The 18,768-nt window shown below is 39.5% G+C and overlaps 5 protein-coding genes across 7 annotated transcripts; 2 read left to right on the plus strand and 3 right to left on the minus strand.

Moving 5' to 3' along the window:
* The first annotated feature begins 1,293 nt into the window (after positions 1-1,293).
* LOC145905441 (b(0,+)-type amino acid transporter 1-like) lies at positions 1,294-7,543 on the plus strand. Its single transcript, XM_082992644.1, has 11 exons — positions 1,294-1,410; positions 2,062-2,209; positions 2,744-2,986; positions 3,452-3,677; positions 3,967-4,011; positions 4,294-4,417; positions 4,486-4,589; positions 4,941-5,037; positions 5,450-5,605; positions 6,584-6,752; positions 7,237-7,543. Exons 1-11 carry the CDS (start codon positions 1,318-1,320, stop codon positions 7,392-7,394), a joined length of 1,563 nt encoding a protein of 520 aa, XP_082848770.1. The 5' UTR covers positions 1,294-1,317; the 3' UTR covers positions 7,395-7,543.
* Positions 7,544-8,136: 593 nt separating this feature from the next.
* LOC145907467 (ATP synthase mitochondrial F1 complex assembly factor 2-like) lies at positions 8,137-13,043 on the plus strand. 2 transcript variants are annotated; one of them, XM_082994870.1, is made up of 7 exons: positions 10,556-10,824; positions 10,884-10,928; positions 11,168-11,313; positions 11,529-11,626; positions 11,827-12,020; positions 12,232-12,347; positions 12,816-13,043. In XM_082994870.1, the coding sequence occupies exons 1-7, from the start codon at positions 10,731-10,733 to the stop codon at positions 12,960-12,962; spliced, it is 840 nt and encodes a 279-aa protein (XP_082850996.1). In that variant the 5' UTR covers positions 10,556-10,730; the 3' UTR covers positions 12,963-13,043. The 2 variants fall into 2 exon arrangements, 1 of the variants encoding a protein (XP_082850996.1); XR_014402885.1 differs by lacking the exons at positions 11,168-11,313; positions 11,529-11,626; positions 11,827-12,020; positions 12,232-12,347; positions 12,816-13,043 and having other exon boundaries at positions 8,137-10,824; positions 10,884-10,930.
* A 142-nt stretch (positions 13,044-13,185) lies between these two features.
* Positions 13,186-15,816, minus strand: LOC145907469 (uncharacterized). 2 transcript variants are annotated; one of them, XR_014402886.1, is made up of 5 exons: positions 14,763-15,816; positions 14,405-14,543; positions 14,002-14,121; positions 13,765-13,911; positions 13,186-13,649 (listed from the first exon to the last, which is right to left on the minus strand). XR_014402886.1 is itself a non-coding variant. In XM_082994872.1 (4 exons), the coding sequence occupies exons 1-4, from the start codon at positions 15,120-15,122 to the stop codon at positions 13,883-13,885; spliced, it is 648 nt and encodes a 215-aa protein (XP_082850998.1). In that variant the 5' UTR covers positions 15,123-15,816; the 3' UTR covers positions 13,186-13,882. The 2 variants fall into 2 exon arrangements, 1 of the variants encoding a protein (XP_082850998.1); XM_082994872.1 differs by having other exon boundaries at positions 13,186-13,911.
* Positions 15,817-16,816: 1,000 nt separating this feature from the next.
* Positions 16,817-17,947, minus strand: LOC145905819 (phosphatidylinositol N-acetylglucosaminyltransferase subunit C-like). The gene has a single exon (XM_082993114.1). It carries the CDS (start codon positions 17,886-17,888, stop codon positions 17,049-17,051), a length of 840 nt encoding a protein of 279 aa, XP_082849240.1. The 5' UTR covers positions 17,889-17,947; the 3' UTR covers positions 16,817-17,048.
* Positions 17,893-18,658, minus strand: LOC145905820 (rRNA-processing protein FCF1 homolog). Its single transcript, XM_082993115.1, has one exon. The coding sequence runs from the start codon at positions 18,587-18,589 to the stop codon at positions 17,987-17,989; it is 603 nt and encodes a 200-aa protein (XP_082849241.1). The 5' UTR covers positions 18,590-18,658; the 3' UTR covers positions 17,893-17,986.
* Between the last annotated feature and the right edge of the window lie 110 nt (positions 18,659-18,768).

Raw genomic sequence — 18,768 nt, forward strand, 5'->3', positions numbered from 1 at the left:
CAAAACCATTGTAAGTCGCAAGACCGCCTTTTTGGTTCAAGCGTTTCACCATTTTAATTTGCTAACTGCATTATGAGGCAATCAGCACAAATCACGTTTCTTTAGATGTCTTTTGTTTCAATTCTTTTCACATAGGTGATATGGTTTAAGCGGTCGATACTACTGACATGCGATTTCATCAAAAAAAGATTCTTAAAATTTTTGCGCAACAAAATTCCTGTAATCCCAGTTCTTTCCTCGCTGTGGCCATTGTAGTGGAGATCGGGTGCAGGAGTATCATCAGCAATGAGACTGCACCTATATATTTTCTGTAAGTCTGGTCGCCCGAATTGGTTGGTAAGAGCAGCTCCCATTTTGCCACAAACAAACTGAGCAGGATGTTGTCTCTCGGCAAACATACACTGCTTGCAAATTGTCACACTTAAGGGCGTAAATGTATTCAAGAAAATGTGCCTGAGGATTTTGGAACACACAACCAGAGTGTGCAAAGTTTGCCAAGTTCGAGGATTACAAATGTCCTTTGGCGTGAGTTTCCCAACCCACAAGTTCCAAATGTAGGTTTGTTGATGATGATGCCAGGCATGGAAATCATGCAGCAGAGTAGTTTCACTGCTACAGTACAAATAAATTAGTCTACCATCAGCAGTACGAAAAGTACGATAGCACCAATGTTGGATGACACCCTTCCCACTTCCCACAGCAGGCGCTTGCCTAGTAAATAGCATAGTAGCAGCTTGTTTGCAAACACGTGACTCGAACCATGCAAGAACATTGGGTCAAGGTACAAAGCGAGGCATCAGAAACTGGCATCGATTAGTCTGGCCGGGCTGATAAGATTCAAGAAGTGCGAATTCCGCGCACGACCAAGCCAGCAAGTTTATCGTAATTCCAACTCCGGGGTCTAGTCAGGTGTATTAATACCCGGTGTGGGTGTAGCAATTAGTACTAAGATGTGGAAGGGGAAGCAAAGCAATAAGGCTTGTATGCAGTATGAACACGTTAGTATATTGTACATAGTTTCGTACAAGGTTTCATAATATTCCAATGAAAGATACGATCGTTGACGACTTCGAAGCGACGTTTGGTTGGATAGACTAAATTTTGTCAAAACTGAATTAGGATTTTACATTCCCCACCTCGTATAGGACTATGTGCTAGTAGTTTTCTGCCGTTATTAAACCCCGAAAAACTCGGCGAACGTCAAACATTTACAAAAGGCTTCACTAGAAACGTCAATGTATTCCGCTCTCGAAAATGTGCATGCAATAATTGCCTTAACAGAGTTATTTTAGTGTGTCGGTAGTCTAGGGCAACAAAATGACGGACAGCCATGTGCGAAAACGCAAGAAGTCGGCGGGGAGCGAACAATCTGACGTCAGCAGCGAAGACGTCATCGAATTGAAAAAAGAGGTTTGAAAATATGAATAAATGTGGTTGAAATTGTTGGAAACATTTTATTAAATCTGACGATAAAGACTGTCCCAAAACGTGAAGAGTTCGTCACGCTAGTCGTGTACCAGATTTAGTAGAGAAAGAATAACTTGTGCACTTCTGGTATAAGATGTGATAAACATTCTTTCACCTTTTGGAGGTCGTGAAAATGCCTCCGCTGTATGCGGTTATACCTGGTTGCGCGATAAGCTTATGTCTGTAAATATTTGCCGGGACCGTTATATTGCCCATATTATATGGCGGGCCAAATAATTTACCGTCTATGCTATGCACAGTGTGTGCACAGATAGCTTTTATGAAGCCATACACGGCCTATTTTGGGAAGTATGTCACAGCTGTTAAAAGTGACCTTTTGTGCATGCTTGGTAAAATCAAACATTGGCAAACATTGCGCATGTTGAATTTATAGTTGATGTTGTTTCATGCGTTTTATAACGACTTTCATGCTTTGTTGAGTAATTTACAAACAAGTGATTTATTAAAATTAACTCAATTACTTAAGTAAGTACGTTAAATAGTCTAATTGGAACAAAAGGGCAGCAACTTTCCATTTTTATATTTTTCATTGTTACTTTTTTGTTTACATTCTACATTGTGCCTTTTTGACAGGTTGGGATTATCGGGGGGGTTTCCCTGGTGGTGGGGACCATGATAGGATCAGGAATCTTCTTATCTCCTGCCGGGATCCTCATCAACGCCGGATCATTGGGCGCGAGTCTGTGCATTTGGGGCGGCTGTGGACTGTTGGCTACATTCGGTACGTTGTGTCCTAATCTCTAGTACTCTTTTAACGACACCTATACACCCGCAACGTGTACTTTTTGCTTTAGTCTGTGACAATCATGCAGTTATTGTTAAATATACCACCGTGACCATCAGTAGCCAGTCCAAATGTTTGGTGGAAAGATTGAAATATTTTCTCACGGGACATACAACGACTATAGGCGTGCTTTATAGTGGAGCAAAGTTTAATACAGATATTACAGACAAGCTTTTGTATGTTTCTGTGATGCCAACAACGTGTTGTAAACATTGACTGTGCAAACATATTGGCTTAAGATATGAGATCCAAGTTCCACGTGCCCTGGTTTTTAATAAGGCCCAATATTCTTGCCCTGCAGCCACTACTCTAATACTAAAAGATGCTTTAAGGAATTCACAAGTCTGAAAAATGAATTTCTTAGCAGTTACATGGCTTTACTGTTAATATTGAATTTATAAAACCGTTATTTATGTTCCTAAGAGGTGCTAGGTTTGTGTAAATACACCTCTAATCAGCCGATTGTTGCAGGTGCTCTCAGCTACGTTGAACTCGGCTTGATGATACGCAAGTCTGGTGCCGAATACCCATATCTGCGGGCCGCGTTTGGTGAAATGATAGCCTACTTGCTTGCTTGGACAAATATCATCGTTACCAAACCTTCGTCCTTCGCCATCATCGCAGTGGGTTTCGCTCAATACGTCACTGCACCGTTTTATCCCGGTTGTGAGCCGCCTGCCACGGTTCAAAAATGTGCTGCGGCGTTTTGCATACGTAAGTGGACCAGTTCGTATTATCTTTGAAGCTTGGGGATTTTGTTGTTGCATGAAATAAATTAGAGGTGCATAATATTGCAAACAGGAAGACTAAAGAGAGTTAACTGATTACGCAATCTTGTCCCTGAATGCGTTTTAAAAAAAGAAAGAAGATCGCGTCGTTGTTATTCAAAGTATACATTGATCCTATGATTTACACGATAGTTAAAAGACCAACTTGTGTTTCAAAGTTTTGTACAAGAGACAAAAAATTGATACTGTGAGTATAACAAAAACCTCGCGGCATTCCCAATTGGAAACCACTGCGCTATGAACCCAGCATTCCTCAGTACACCCAAAAAAATACCTGACACTCTGGCAGTATATAAACCAACGAAACTTTTATGAAATGATCCAACAGCCATTGAGGCAATTCAGTGTATTGGGATAGCCAGCACTTTAAAAATTGATTGAATGATTTTAGTGACGATATCAACGATCAACTGCTTCAGCGTAAAGTTGAGCAACTTTGTTCAAATCTTCTTTACCGCCGCAAAGCTGGCCATCATCGCTGCAATCATCGTTGGCGGATTCGTCATGTTGGGACAGGGACATACTGAGAACTTCCAGAATGCATTCGAAGGGACAAAAGCATCCTTTTCCGCTATTGCCTTGGCATTTTACAGTGGACTCTGGTCATACGATGGATGGTAGGGCCTTTGTTTGCTTTGTGAATATTTTACGATACATAAATGATCCGCGTAATTTTTTAGATTAGACTGATTAGGGCAACTTTTATGTATCCGTAACTTTAGCAGACGGGTTCTAAGACACTTTTTGTTTGGTTATGTAAAATCATTTTGTCTGATTAAGTATGTTATAAATTTTTATCAAAACTGGTTAAACCAGCAGGGCCAGTAGTCATCAGTAAGCATCCATATTTATCCATACATCGGGTTATACAGTAGGAATAAACCACTTAAAGCAAGTATATATTAGGAATCAGCTGAATTTCGTCACAGAAGAGCTCCGCAACCCTGTGAGGTAAGGCCACCGTTTATGCCAGTGGTTCTCAACCTTCTACCCAGGCCCCACTTTAATCTTCAAAATAATCTCAGGCCCCAACAAAACCACTGCCTGTCGTAAAAGCATTTGATTTCACATAAACACAGCAATGTTTACTATGTGATATGAATTATAAATGCACAAGGTTCATTGTGTCTTGCACCTCCACTCCCAACAACAATTTTGCAAATATAAAAAAAATTGAGGACCACTGTTCTACATCATTTTACAGGCCAATAAGTTCACTTTTTTTGTTCGCAGAAACTTTCCCATCATAATATCCTTTGGCATTCCGATGGTTACAGTTCTTTACATTTTGGTCAACGTCGCCTACTTTACTGTAATGACTCCGACCGAAATCATGAACTCCAACGCTGTTGCAATTGTAAGTATTATCCCAACCTCTATAGTGGAACCCGTGACATTGTTTAAAATGTGTCTTTTCTTTTTCAGACGTTTGGTGACCGTGTGTTTGGCCCAGCTAGTTTTTTGGTGCCGGTAGCGGTTGCTTGCTCAACATTCGGCGCCGCCAATGGAAGCGCCTTCACAGCAGGGAGGTAAACTCGGGTTTTCCTTTGATCAAATAAAAATTGCCAAATGTTTATTTACCCACTTTAACCACCAAGCTGAAAAATTTAATCTCAGAGCCTAATTTCCACGCAGATTGCCACAAGTGATACGTCATGCGTAATTTGACAAAATTAAACAAACTTTTGTTTTCGCAAGTCCACACTTTGTCACTTTTTAGTCGCTTATTACAACAAAACGCCATGACAAAGCAAATACGACTCAAGTATTTTTAGAACAGGCCAGCATGGCCAGGTCGCCGTGGACTGTGTCGTCTGGCACGATATCCTGATTGCGTCACAACCAACACTTGTGTTTAACAAGCAAATATTTTTGAACAGACTGACGTATGCAGCAGGACGAAATGGCCACACCTTGCAGCTCTTTTCCTACATCAGCGTCACGAGACTAACTCCATCACCAGCACTAATTTTTAACGTAAGTAATACGTTGATTCCGAAATTCACTGTGAAAAAAAAAGTTATAATCAGTATGTTAAACGACACTCAACACCAAGAGTCGATCTTGTTTACAAAATGTCCTGGAATTGTTGAATTTACTCTTATACCTATGTGATTTATACTATGAGGTGTCGCAAAGCAGCGATGGTTAAAAAAAACGGTTAACATGATACATACAAAAACATGTTCGGCGCGCGTCGTTATTAACATATTACCATATTAGCTTAGCTTGTAAACTGGCAGACTGGGTTAAAAACGTCGACGACCCCAAGTTTCCAGAGCAGTAATCATAACCTGAAGGCGAAATCAAACAAATATGAGTGTGGTTAAGTTTCGCAAACAATCTTCGACTTAGTTTCACAATCGAGGTGCTACCGTGTATATTTCAGTCCTTCATCGCACTTCTGATGATTCTTCCCGACGCCGCCAACTTTTCTACTCTGATCGACTACTTCACATTTGCTTCGTGGATATTCTACGGTCTCACCTTTCTCTCCGTGATCGTGTTGAGAATCAGGAAACCGCACTGGGAGAGACCGTTTAGGGTAAGTCGGTAATATTTCCAACAAAAAACATTTTTGGGAAGTAGTTATATAAGTCATTTGTATATGCGCAAAAAAGCCATAATATTGGAGAGCTGCAGACAGGGTGCACACACGCACTGTTTCGACCTGTAAGGTCTTATCAGTGCAGCTGTTGACAGTGGCACTGCGTTAGATTTTACACTAGCGGGCACACTAATTTCCACTTTGTGGTACCTTTCGGTCAAGGTCGATCCGTTGGGTACCCTATACTGAGTACCAAGTCATTTGTCTTATACAATTTGTTAAAAAATCAGATACCAAGTCTTTTTTGCCCATAAGACTGTTGGTAAATTGCTTTACACATTTTAAGAGTTCTATTGGAGAAAGTAGGTTTGATCCAGGGTGATGATTGCATAACACTGCTGCTTTATTTGACCAGCATTTCGTGCAAGAGAGTAGGCTATAGTCTGCATTGTAAATAACATTGACGAAATAATTCGTAGCATCTAACAAGTTATTTCACGTATTATTCCTCATAGTCAAGCCCCAAAGGTCGGCTCTGTACTTGTATTCCCCCGATTTGTATGTTTATGTCTAATATCGAATCGTACGCTTTTCCCAACATGATTTATGAAATAGTTGATCAATTCATGTGGTTCCCAAGCACGAACACTTATTGCCAATCAAGTATACCTTCGAGAGTCTTACTGACAAACAGAGTGCTGTTCAACAGGCATTGTATTATAGTGTGATGTTAAAGGGCTAATATTGAATTACGTGTTTGAACTAGCCGCGATACTATGGCATACATAGGTTGGTTAATCAATGTCAAACATCACAAGGCAAGTATTCTTGCGAAGGATGTTGTAATGCATGAAGTTAATAATTTCAAAACAGACAACCTGGACGCAAAAGAAAAAGCCTAAAACAGATTATTTTTTGGAACACGATCAGTTGCTGTGAGTTAAGTCTTTACCAAAACGCAATTTTTTCTTGCAGGTCTTCATTTTAATTCCGGCCATTTGCTTCATCGCTTCACTTTATCTCATCGTGGCTCCCATCATAGAACAACCATCTCTTGCTTACCTCTACGCCGGCATCTTCATATTGGCAGGATTAATCTTCTATTTTCCATTTGTCTACTTCAAGAAAATTCCACCATTCATGGGTAATGTTTTGGTTTTGTCATCAACAACGTGCTGGTTTTATTTAACCTTTTATTTGTCATGGTTTTTTAGGAGTGTGTGGATTTGATTCGTGTCTGATTGCATTGATATATTTTAATGCAAATCCATATATAGCCTACATAACTGGAAATGCTGTGTTAGTTGGAAATCTTAAACTCGTCCCGCTATAAGTTGCTAGCTTTAGCATTGTAGGCAATCAAACGTAAATCAGATGTAAAAGCGTGGCAAACTACAGTAGGGGTTCTCGCTTTTGGCAAAATATCAACTTTCGACTGCATCTTGGTCTAAGCTTAGGTACAAATTAGAGTACTGTAAAACAAGCCTATTACAGGAGTAAAAATGGCAAAATAGGTTTAATGTGTACCTGGCTTTACATCCGGCCCCAAAACTCGCCCAATATTGTGTCTGCGTTAATTGCTCTAGGCCTGGGACGAAAAGTAATTTTTATTATTTAATTGGTTCCAGACCCACTTACATACTTCTTCCAAGAAGTTCTTGAAGTTGTTCCTCCTCCAGAAGTCCTTGACGAAGATGAGCTGATGAAGATGAAGGAGAAGGGAGAGGATTTGAAAGAAACGGAAGATCAAGATCAAGGAAACGATAACAAGTCTTTCGCATTTTGACTTTAATTTTTTTGCGTGCAAGTCTTCGATTGTTTGTCACCAAAGCCCATTTGAACAAAGCACAAATCAATTCCAGTCTGCATAGTTTACTGCTGCCAGGACGTTAATAAATCATTTCTGATTTTATTTGTTCGCTTTCGAATTTCTTGCTGTCATCTATTTTGTAATAAAAGTAATTCGAAACCAATTTTTATTCGCCAGGTGGAAAAATTAGTGCAATATGACGTTTTTCTAATTCTTCGTTTAATAAGAGATACTGGTAAATATACATACTATTGCTAACCCAATAAAAAGATCTTTTGCTATATTTAAAAAATATTACCAAGAAATCAGCCATATATCCAATGAGGAAAAGGAAAGGGAAACCCCCAACAATCAATATATCCAATGAGGGCAATATATATTACCGCAAAATTATTTGTGCCTTGTAACTTGTGGTTTGTGCAGTTGTTGATCGAAATACTTTTTCTTGCAAAAAACTAATCAACGTTAAATTGATGTATATTGTGTTTAATCTTTTTCTTACATTTTAATTTCACCAAAGAGTTGTCACACACAAGAAATGATACAGCAGTCGTACATTTACAGCGATAAAATGTAATGAAATAAATCTTCAGAAGGAACGCATGTGCAAATGTAAATGTTTGCAACTACGTTTTTTATATAGCACCTTATTTGCAATATTCTTGGTTTTGTCAGTTATTTCGTTTAGTAAACGCAGTGCATTCTATTGCTAGGAAAACGTTAAGTGTAGGAGTAACAATGCCGGTAAAAAACGTTACCGTTAAAGCCAAAAACAAGCTCAAGGCGTCTGAGAAATTGAAACTGAAGTCCAACTATGCTGTACAAAAAGTGTTCAAGCCGTTTTACACAGGAGGTGCGGTTGCCGTTGACAACCAAGGTGACTTCGTATTCTGTACATGCGGTGATAAAGTGTTCGCTGTAAGCACAACGTCTGGATTGGCCGAAAAATCATTGCCACACGAAGGCGATGACGTTACCAGCTTTGAAGTTAGCCCTGATGGTTCGTGCATTGTCACAGCAACAAGGTCCCTGCTGCTTAAACAATGGAAGTGGCCTGAAACTCAATGTGTACGCACTTGGAAGGCAATACACATTGCACCTGTATTGACACTTTGCTTTGACAACACTTCAACACTTTTGGCTTCTGGAAGTAGCGACAACACCATCAAGGTTTGGGACTTGATACGACAGTACTGCACGCACAATTTCCGTGGCATCCCTGGTGTCGTAAGTTGCCTGTGTTTCCACCCCAAGGACTTGAAACTTTATTGTTCTGGTAATGACTATGTGATTAAAGTGTGGGATTTGAATACAAGCAAGTGTGTTGGGGCCTTGGAAAGTCACGTGAGTGCTGTTACATCTCTGAAATTTCCCAGTGACGACTTGATGGTTAGCTCTGGCAGGGACAGTGTCGTGAACTTTTGGAATATTGCCGAAGATGCAGGCAAACCTATGAAAACCATCCCTGTTTTTGAAACAGTGGAAGACCTAATCTGTTTGCCAGGTGAGGAAATGTCTGAAGACTCTGAAGTAGAGGATTTCAAATTTCTTACATTTGGTAATAGAGGTGTTGTAAGGCAATGGCACAGTAAATCTGGAAAGTGTGTTAGCAATGATGAGGACACTGATTCTGAGGAGTCATTTGGATATGTACATGCTAAGCTAATGCCAGATGGAAAAAGTGTTATGGCTGTTACCAGTGACCATAACTTTGATTTCATTTTCGTTGAGGATTTGAAAACTCACAAACACTTTGTGGGGTACAATGACGAGGTTCTAGATGTGAAGATGTTTGGTGAAAATGAAGAGTTTCTTATTGTATCAACCAACAGTCCAAAAATCAAAGTGTTTAACATTGAAACTTCGGCATGTCAGCTTTTAAAGGGACACAAAGACACTGTTTTGGCGTTGGATGTGTTTAAGAACCAGCTTTATTTTGCCAGCTGCTCTAAGGACCAAACTGTCAGGCTATGGAAGATGAACAAAAATACCAATGTAGTTTCTTGTGTTGCTGTCGGGCAAGGTCACACACACACTGTGGAGTCACTGGCTTGCTGCAAACAAAAAATGAATTTTTGTATTACTGGGAGTGAGGACCATACTCTAAAAGTTTGGTCCATTATCAAAACAGAAGATGGTTCGAGCGTTGAATTGACTGTCCAACACACCATTCTTGCACATACCAAAGATATCAACTCAGTCGCAGTCAGTCCCAATGACAAACTAATTGCAAGTGGTTCACAAGACAAACTGGCGAAGTTGTGGACTGTGGAAGATGGGCAGAATATTGGCACATTCCGTGGCCACAAGCGCGGTATATGGTGTGTTCAGTTTAGCCCCATGGACCAGGTTTTGGCCTCTAGCTCTGCAGATGGTACCATCAAACTTTGGGGTCTGTCTGATTTTTCTTGTTTAAAGACTTTGGAAGGCCACGACTGCTCAGTCTTAAAACTCTGCTTTATAGTCAAGGGAACTCAAATTTTAAGCTGTGGTTCTGATGGTCTGCTGAAACTTTGGACAGTAAAAAGTTCGGAGTGCAATAAGACTCTCGATGAGCATTCTGACAAGATTTGGACACTTACTACAAGCCGGAACAGTGAAAATGTGGTGACCGGATCTGCAGATTCCACTATCGTCCTATGGGAAGATGTCACAGAAAAAGAAAAAGAAGAAGAGTATCAGAAACAAGAGGACAGCATCATACAATACCAGGAGCTACAAAACCTTCTCCAGGAGAAAAATTACAAGCAGGCTTTGACCAAAGCAATTTTGCTGCAACACCCATTCACAGCACTTAACGTTGTAAGGGAGATTTTGTGGCAGACTGGCGGGATGCAAATTTTGGAAGAAATTATAGCCAAGCAGAATTTGGACAGAAAACACACTCTTTTAAATTTTGCTGTGTCCTGGAACACAAACTCTCGTAACTGTCACGAAGCCCAGGCGGTTCTTAATGTAGTGTTATCATCAACACATCCAAGGGATATAGAAAACTTTCATGATTCTCAAAAAATCATTGAAGCCTTATTGCCATACAGCGAACGGCATTATCAACGCATGAATAAGATTTCGCAGCAAGCAACTTTTGTTGATTACACCTTTCAGCTGATGAAATTGACCATCAACGAATAAGTCCTGTTCAGTGTGTTTTCAATTTAAAACTGTTTTCAAAATACCTAATTTTGGTGTGTAAAGTCAATCATGGTAGAAATACTTATGTTTCATGCAATGATTTTGCTTTAGTTTTCCCATTGCTATTTTTTGTGCTGATATGAAACTGCAAAAACGTTTTTTCTTCCTATTTCCAGAGCTATGACAATGAGTAAAATATTGTGTAAGAGATTTTTGTTATCCAGTAATGTTGGAAACAAACCCAGTTGGACAAAGTTTGTGCGATATTTATCGGGTAAGTTGTATTAATTGTGAAAGTGTGCATGTGAATATTGGAGTTTTTTTTGTGTTCAGACAGAAGGAAGTTTTATGAAGAAGCGAGAATATGTCATAGCAATGGTAAGTTTCAACAGAAGTAGTTGTGTGAGTTTTTATTTTGTTCAAGAGCTCTTTTTTTAAATTTCAATAATTATTATTTATAGCATAATTATAATTGAAAATTTATTTAAGTTAAGTGAAAGCTTAATCAAACTTTTTTAATAAAGACACTAATATTAATCTGCATATATAAAACAATAGATGTGCTTAAGTTAATACACAATACAATTTAATGCTTGACCCTTTACTATTATACATAGGTGGCTTCGAGATTAATCTTGACGACCGCAAATTGAGAACTCCATTAGGAAAGATCGTAAAAGTCCCGAATGAAGGCCTAGCGCATGCTGTGTCTGTTGAGTGGAATCAACAGACAGATGTCATTAAATCACAACTCATGCCTTTGGTAAAGATATACCTTGTGTAAAAAAAACTTTTTTTATTCATTTTGTGGAATAAAACCTAAGTTTATGGAAAATTGTAAGTAATGATAGAAAAATGATAAATATTTCTACTAAATTGAGTAAGCTGCAGACAGATGGGCACTGTTTTGACCTAAAGGTCTCATCAGTGCATTATTGGCTCCACTTTGCTTTTTTCTACTAAATTTGCTTTTTTTAGACTGCATTGTGCTACGAAGCCATGGACTGCTCTACCAACAGAAACCATGATGTCATTGCTGCCTCTGCCCTTAAATTTCTGCATACAGACACTGTGCTGTAAGTTGTGTGTGGTTGTGTGCTTTCATTTACTACTGTTGTAACCATAATGTAATTACAGATTTTTGTGTGAAAGTTTGGATCTTTCAAAAACAGTGGCTCTGTCTTTAAATTATAAAATTTCAACTCAATGCAGTCCTAGTTTTGTAAAAATTTAATTATTTCCACCCTTTTGTATTTTTCATGCCACACATACACAGGTTTCATATGGATGATCCTCCAGATTTGGCAAAGTTGCAAAAAGAAAAGTGGTCAAGTTTGGTGAACACTTTCAATGAGAGGCATTCAGTCCAAATAGAACACACCACAGGGTTTGGAAAACCAAACATCAGTGACAACGCTATTCCCACTTTAACCAATCACCTCAAATCCTTTAACTTGTGGAGTTTAGTAGGTAAGTCATTTTATTGTACTTGGTTGTTTGTATTTGCAAAAATGTTTTGCTCTTAAGAGAAGTGATTCCACTGACTTCTGTAAGGTAGCGGTCGCCAAAATATGTCCTATGAGTTTAAAAAACACACTTTATTTAAAGTCAATATTTACAGGTGCTCTATATTAGACCGGAAAATTCCTGTCTTCGTGCAAACGTTTATTTGTCTTTGCAGGAATTGAGAAGATGATAAACGTTCTAAAATCTGTCGTTATTCCTCTTCTGTTGATTGATCGCACTCTGTCAGTTGAGGAGGCGGTCAGTCTGTCTCGACTCGAACAAGAATTCCAGGTAAGGCCGTGTAATATATAATCAGGTAGCGTTTCCACGCTTTTACAAAATCGCTGAATTAACGAAACTCGCGAAAGGTCGTTTTCACACACAAAACTTTTCACTGACTTTACGCGGAGGAATATCAAACAACTCTTACCCGAATGACTTGTACTCATGCCCGAGTTTGTCGCGACAAGGTGCGATTGCGAGTGACGTGACGCGTTGTTGTTAGGCACATGACGCGTTGTTATCAGGAGACAGTTTTTTTTGGTAGAGCAGCAGCAGAGATCGTAATTGGTGCTAATAGTGCACAACGGGCGGGGTTCGAACCGTCAACCTTCGGTTTGGCTTGTAGTAGTACAAATTGTATAAATAAAACGTATGTTGCATAAATAGGTTGTGTTAATGATATTTATTCGCTGCAATCTACACAAGATTCTAACCATGTACTGTATTTCGCATTGCTTCCACATATTTGTTGTACAGATATCGCAATGGGGCAACGTTGAGTGGTACCACGACGTTGAATTAGTCGAAACGCGCATGAAGACTTCGGCGTGCTCTCTGTTCGTGCAACTCTGCTCCGAAGAGTCGTCTGTACGCCAATTGCACCGAGAAAAAATTAGCACATGAAAGTTTGGTTGAACTGTTCAACAAATTGGTTTGGTCACTTGTTGTTAAACATCTACTTGAAGTTTTTGTTGCAAATTTTATGTTCCCAAGCCTCCCAAGTAATGTTCCGCAAAGGTACTGCTTTGGCACTTTTTTTATCCTCTTCCGTACAGCTACCCCACGCGTTGTACTACTAGGTATGCGTTTAAACCCGGTTCTGGTTACCTATTACAACAATTGCTCGCCAGTTTTAAATATTTATTTATTGCTTGCAAAATGAAAGTAGGCGACAATCGCACAAAACAGTGATAAACCGGTTAGTGGTTATGGCATGATGCAAGAACTGGACAACGGAATTTCGAATTGCTGTATTTTGAGTTCATGTTTTTGCGAACATTCTTATTGTCCGATTTTTTTCGATCGGCGAAGATTAGGAAAAACAACGCTCACATGCGAATTTGGGAAAATTTAAATAAATGAATTGAGATCATGTTCACAGTGAAGAATCTGGGACAAAACGGCACGAATGGCGTATTTCTATGCGTCGCCAATTAATTGGCTTTAATGGCGAAGTTTGGTAAACAGGGTTGCCATATGGAACCGAGATAGGAATTAGTGATCATGACATATTCCAGAAAAGTTCAACGTGGTGACCTTTTTTGGTCGAGAATTTCCAACAAAGTTGGGTGGCTGAGAAGCGGTGAAGGTCTGCATTTAACTTTGTGTGAGTCGAAAAATTTGGCTAAATATCTTTAAAATGTCAAAATTAGGACACCCAGTCACAAATTAGGACATTTTTTTAATTAAAAACGGTGTGCAATACCACGTAACAGAAAAGCCGATTCTTTGAGATTTTGCAGACGAACACGGCTAACGTTTCTATTGTCCATCGGCGAACCGTGTCGAAAGCCTGTCAGCAACTTCCTCTTGCCAAAAGGTGATCAGCAGTCTAGGTGTTTCGCCAAATACCCTAAAATTTAAAAATCACATGATTGATACAAATAAGGAACGAACTAAACTGAATTCATGAACTCTATTTTGTTAAAAAATATAAACTGACTTTCTCGCGCAAGCCACTTCTCTCTGACCGCTTGGGGCGCTCTCGGGTAGTAATTGTGATGAGGTTCATGCCATCTGTTGTTGTTGATAGATGGGGCCGTGAAGCAAACTTTACGACGATCTGGAACATAGGTTTCAATTGTCATTATATGGGCGTCAGCTTACTTTGCCAATAGCCTAGTTGCCTGAAACAGACGCCTAATTACACAGAAAAAAAAAATCGGTATGACAAAAAAACGAAAATGTCCAAGAAACACGTTTCAATTTTCATTACATAGGCGTTAGCGTATAGTCTAAATTGAAAACTACGGAGTAATTTTACAGAAAAAATCGGTCTTACACCAAACGAAAATGGCTAAAAGTTCTGGTTGTTAAACGCTCGCCGGCAAGACGTGAATACTTACGGGCAAACGGTGAACAGGCGTAACACTTTCTAGCAGTTCGAACGCGTGCAAAGGGCTCAGAACGATGATTTACTGTGACGGGTGCAGGAACATTTGTGAAGCCCCGCACAGGAGCAGATGCTGGTCTGATTGGCAAAAACTAAAGCATACAAGATTGCATTAACAAAGTTTAATTTTTGGATAAAACGAATTTTGGAACTGTATGTCTATAGTATAATACCAACGAACAAGAAGGCAACAGGAACGCAAAACTGTGCTTTTTTATAATTTGGGAGTAAAAACAGAAAAATAGACTTTCCCTGAAAAGTTGCTAAAACTAAAGAAATTACAATGAACCATTTTTGCACATCTTACTAACTTTTTGCTCTCCCAGTTCAATGGTCTCTCTTTCCTTCCGTTCTATTTGATTTTGAAGCAAGGACGCTCTCCTCTGGTAAAACGTAGCGCTCCACGACCGTGCGTACCTTCGACCACTCGGCCGTTCACCCTCTATTTCAGCACCCTCTTGCGCACGCAATTCTTCGCGTAAATCAGAGATACGACGCGTCGTGTTGCAGTTCTGCATTAGCCGCTCCCTCTCCAGTACTTGCAGCTTTAGTTTCAATGCTGCTGCTAGATGCTGGTTGACGGTGCTTGTCCGACGGTTGGAAGCGCTCATTGGACGCGACGAAGAACCAGAGTGAGACAAAGACGAAGGAGGTACAAATACTTCTGTCATTATGACTGTTGTATACGCAGACTTATTTATCAACAAAAACAGGCTAACGCAAGTTACTGCTGGTGTTAAATACTATCTAAACTACAGTAGTTCCTAAATATTCTAGAAAAACAGGCTTGGTCGCCATTCGCTGCAAAATTTGATGGATTGCTGCACCGAAAGGCAAAATAGTAAGGAGTGCTTGGGTACAGTTCTTGGAAACTCACTGTACGTATATGTTTGCCGCGATGGTGTTTGACACGATGCAGTTGTCAACAGATTAAACTGTTTGCCGAGGACTTAGTTTATTTACATTCCCTTTGTGGACAAGTAATCTATATCTATCTGTAGGCTTGTACCTTGAAACCCTACGGTTGAAAACAACTCGCTTTTTCTACTACGCAAAGTGGTGGGGAAGACACTATGATGAACTAGTAATGAGAATGCCGCTTTTGTTACAAAGATGAGCGACGCGTATATGTTTCTGTCGAATCGACCTTTTCTTATCACTTATTGCGTCATAATCGCAGATAATTCCACGTTCCAATACTCAATATTGGTTTCAATGCAAATATTTGAAAAGATCAAGTACAATACAGTATACTTTGAACCCAAAATTGAATACGATTTACTGTCAATACTGCCAGCTATTCCTAGTACTGCTTCGTTAGTTCAACTAGGCGCTACACACCCTCAAACCACCAACAGCAACCGCTTGATTTCCATCTGTTTGCCAACCTCTCTCACCTTGAAAAGCTCAAACCGTTACGCCATTAAACTCCAATTAAAGTTGTATTTGCCCATAGGGAGCGCGCTCACTTAACACAGCGGGAAGTTTCTTTTGTCAACATTTTTACAACGAGAGATTTCCCGTTCGTTTCTTCCGGAACCAATTTGTTTATTCCTGTCGGCCATGGTAACAGATAGGGCTTGTTCAAGGTCGTTAAATTTTATCACAAGTTCTTGCACGATTGGTTTATTGGCTTTTCTAGGGTCTATTGCTTACATTGTAAACAGCTTACTCTTGCTTATTCAATCACAACTGCGCGCAACCTTCTGTTATCAAAGTAAAATCGCCATAAATAATATGGCTTTGGTGCTGAGATCACCACGTTTATTACTAAAGTCGCACGTAAGTGCTGTTATACTGCGTGCTAAAGGCGTTAACTTCGTAACTTCTGCTGGTGGTTTCCTTTGCTCTCATCAGCTACCTTTGATACAATACCACACTTTCGGGTCTGGAGTGTGGATGATAACAAGATATTTAATTATGATATCGCGTTTCTGTGCGATTCCTAACCTTTGGCGGACTCTCGGCACTAAAAGATTCAATGACGCCAATTCAACTAAACTAACGAACACTATGACAAACTATTTTTGTGTTTGTTGATTTTATAACAAGATTAACACTGTTATTGTAATTTACTTACATACAGGGCGGGTGTATCCTTATATTGCCGCTATCAAAACTCGTCTAAATAGGTTGGTTTATTTACAAAAGTCATGTCTGAATAGCAGACGTGAAGCGTACTTGAGCTGGTTTTTATCAGCCACGAACTTATCTGTGTTAGTTTAGTTGATCTCTTGAAAGACGCCCCTTTTATATCCATAACGCGGATTTGTAGTGTCCTGCGTGATTTTTATGTTTATTCAGGTTCATTTTTGCAAATCAAATATTCTTCAAACTATTGGAACACCAAGGTTTTCACCATCAGTAACATATTAGTTGTCGTACACTCGCACACTATCGTTTTACGCAACAGGGGATACTCTTCTTCAAACGAAACTACTTTCATTGGGAATAATTGAATTTTGTTTTCGTTTTTCCAATCTCTGCAGGTTGAAACATCGGCCAACGTTGACCAATTTTGTTGTGCAAAAAACACGTCATGCGCATGAAAAGGAAAACATAACAAAATACGATAAATAGCCGGCGTAAAAGTGCCTTCAGTCAGAAAGAACAGCTTCGTCCCATGGACCGTATATGTTGTCTTTCTGATGCTGAAGCGAAACAAGAACAAAAGGAAACAAAATACTTATCGAAATCCCAACACAAGCGAAACCAACTCCGCTCCACAAACTTCTGCGCGTAAAAATTGCCAAAACAACGGCAAACAGTAGAAGGGTAACAACGGGGAGAATTTTCTGACTTCTGACAGCTATGCGACGGCGAAATATTGGCCACAAGCCGAAAAGCTGCAATGCCAATACGATTGTAGCGAAAGTGTGTTCAGTCGTTTCCAGTCTTGAAGCCAAACATACAGCTGCAAAGACTGCCATATTGAGGGACACCGACTGTGAAACCAGAACGCCTGTTGAGCCATAGTCATGGAAAACCAGATGCCCCAGTAGCATCAAGGTCGTCATGGCGTACACAGTGTCAGTGCTAATTGTATGTGTGAGGGTTTTTAGGATTGGAGATGCCAAAGCAGTGTACACCAACAACAGGAACACCGTTTTTGTTCCTTCAACTATTGTAGATAATGTCATCGTTTTCTGTGTGTAGCTGCTTATTGCAAACACCAAACAAAGTAGAGCTGATAATGGAAGACAGACAAAAAGCACTGAAGTTGGTGAAAGAACACCTTCACTCATGTGAAGCCATGTTAAGACAAATAAGCAGACAACACAAAGATGTTGCAACAACACAAAGGAGGAAAAAATCAATGTCTTCAATTCGTATATTTTTACAACTGTTTTTCTGCCCTTCAAAAATGATTCATCCACATAATTATCAGGCACTCCTTGGTCCTCATACAAAATTCTTTTCCATTTAGATTTTTGCATTCCTACAGTTGTTTACTTCTGCAATAAAATACAAACATTGGTGTGATTTTTAAGTATGTCATATATTGCCACGCTCATCGCAATCACATATACACAACCTATTGATCAGATTTAGGAGCCCCAAATGCATCAGGCATTCTTTCAATTGTATACTTATGTTGTGATAAATACATAATAGGAACACCAGGAATTTTTCGAATGCGACGCTTTAAATCTCGATCACAAGTTGCAACTATGTAGCATTTGTGTTGTGTTACTCTTTGAACCAAACAGTCATCTGCATATGTGCCTTTGTGCATACAAGGCAAGCGATCAAATCGAGAATCCTTGGCTATTCTGAGAGCAACGTGGTATTTTGGTCCAAGTTTTTCAAGTTCTGCCATCACACAATCTGTAATGCATGGTGTGCATTTGGCATACAAGCAGTCCATCATTGATTTCATTATATCCAACTTGTTTTTGATTGAAAAATTTATGAAGTTTGTATCCACTAAGACGTGGTATGGAGGTCCCAACTGGTCATTGTATTTGAAAAACAATGCCGAAGACTCCTGAGGGATGTTTCTCTTTATCAGTTCCCCAGTGCTTCCTTTCTTACTTTTCTTTTTGTTTTTTTGCTTGCCTTTTGTGATCCGCTTGTCTTTTAAAGATATCATTCGCTTCATTTCGGCGAACTTGCGGGTTCTTTTGTCCTTTCCCATGCTGGCAATGATATGTAGAGAAACAAAACAATGCAACACGTAGCCTAATGCTTGTAAAAAATTATAATGCCTAGGCTACAGCATAACAACATTTTCGTAAATCACGTTTGGCAAAAACGTCGCATAACATTTTTATTTGTTTGCCAGCATTTTTTCAACCATTACTCACCACTGAAACC

The sequence above is a fragment of the Ascidia mentula genome, chromosome 6, assembly GCF_947561715.1.
Source record: "Ascidia mentula chromosome 6, kaAscMent1.1, whole genome shotgun sequence".
Lineage (NCBI taxonomy): Eukaryota > Metazoa > Chordata > Ascidiacea > Phlebobranchia > Ascidiidae > Ascidia > Ascidia mentula.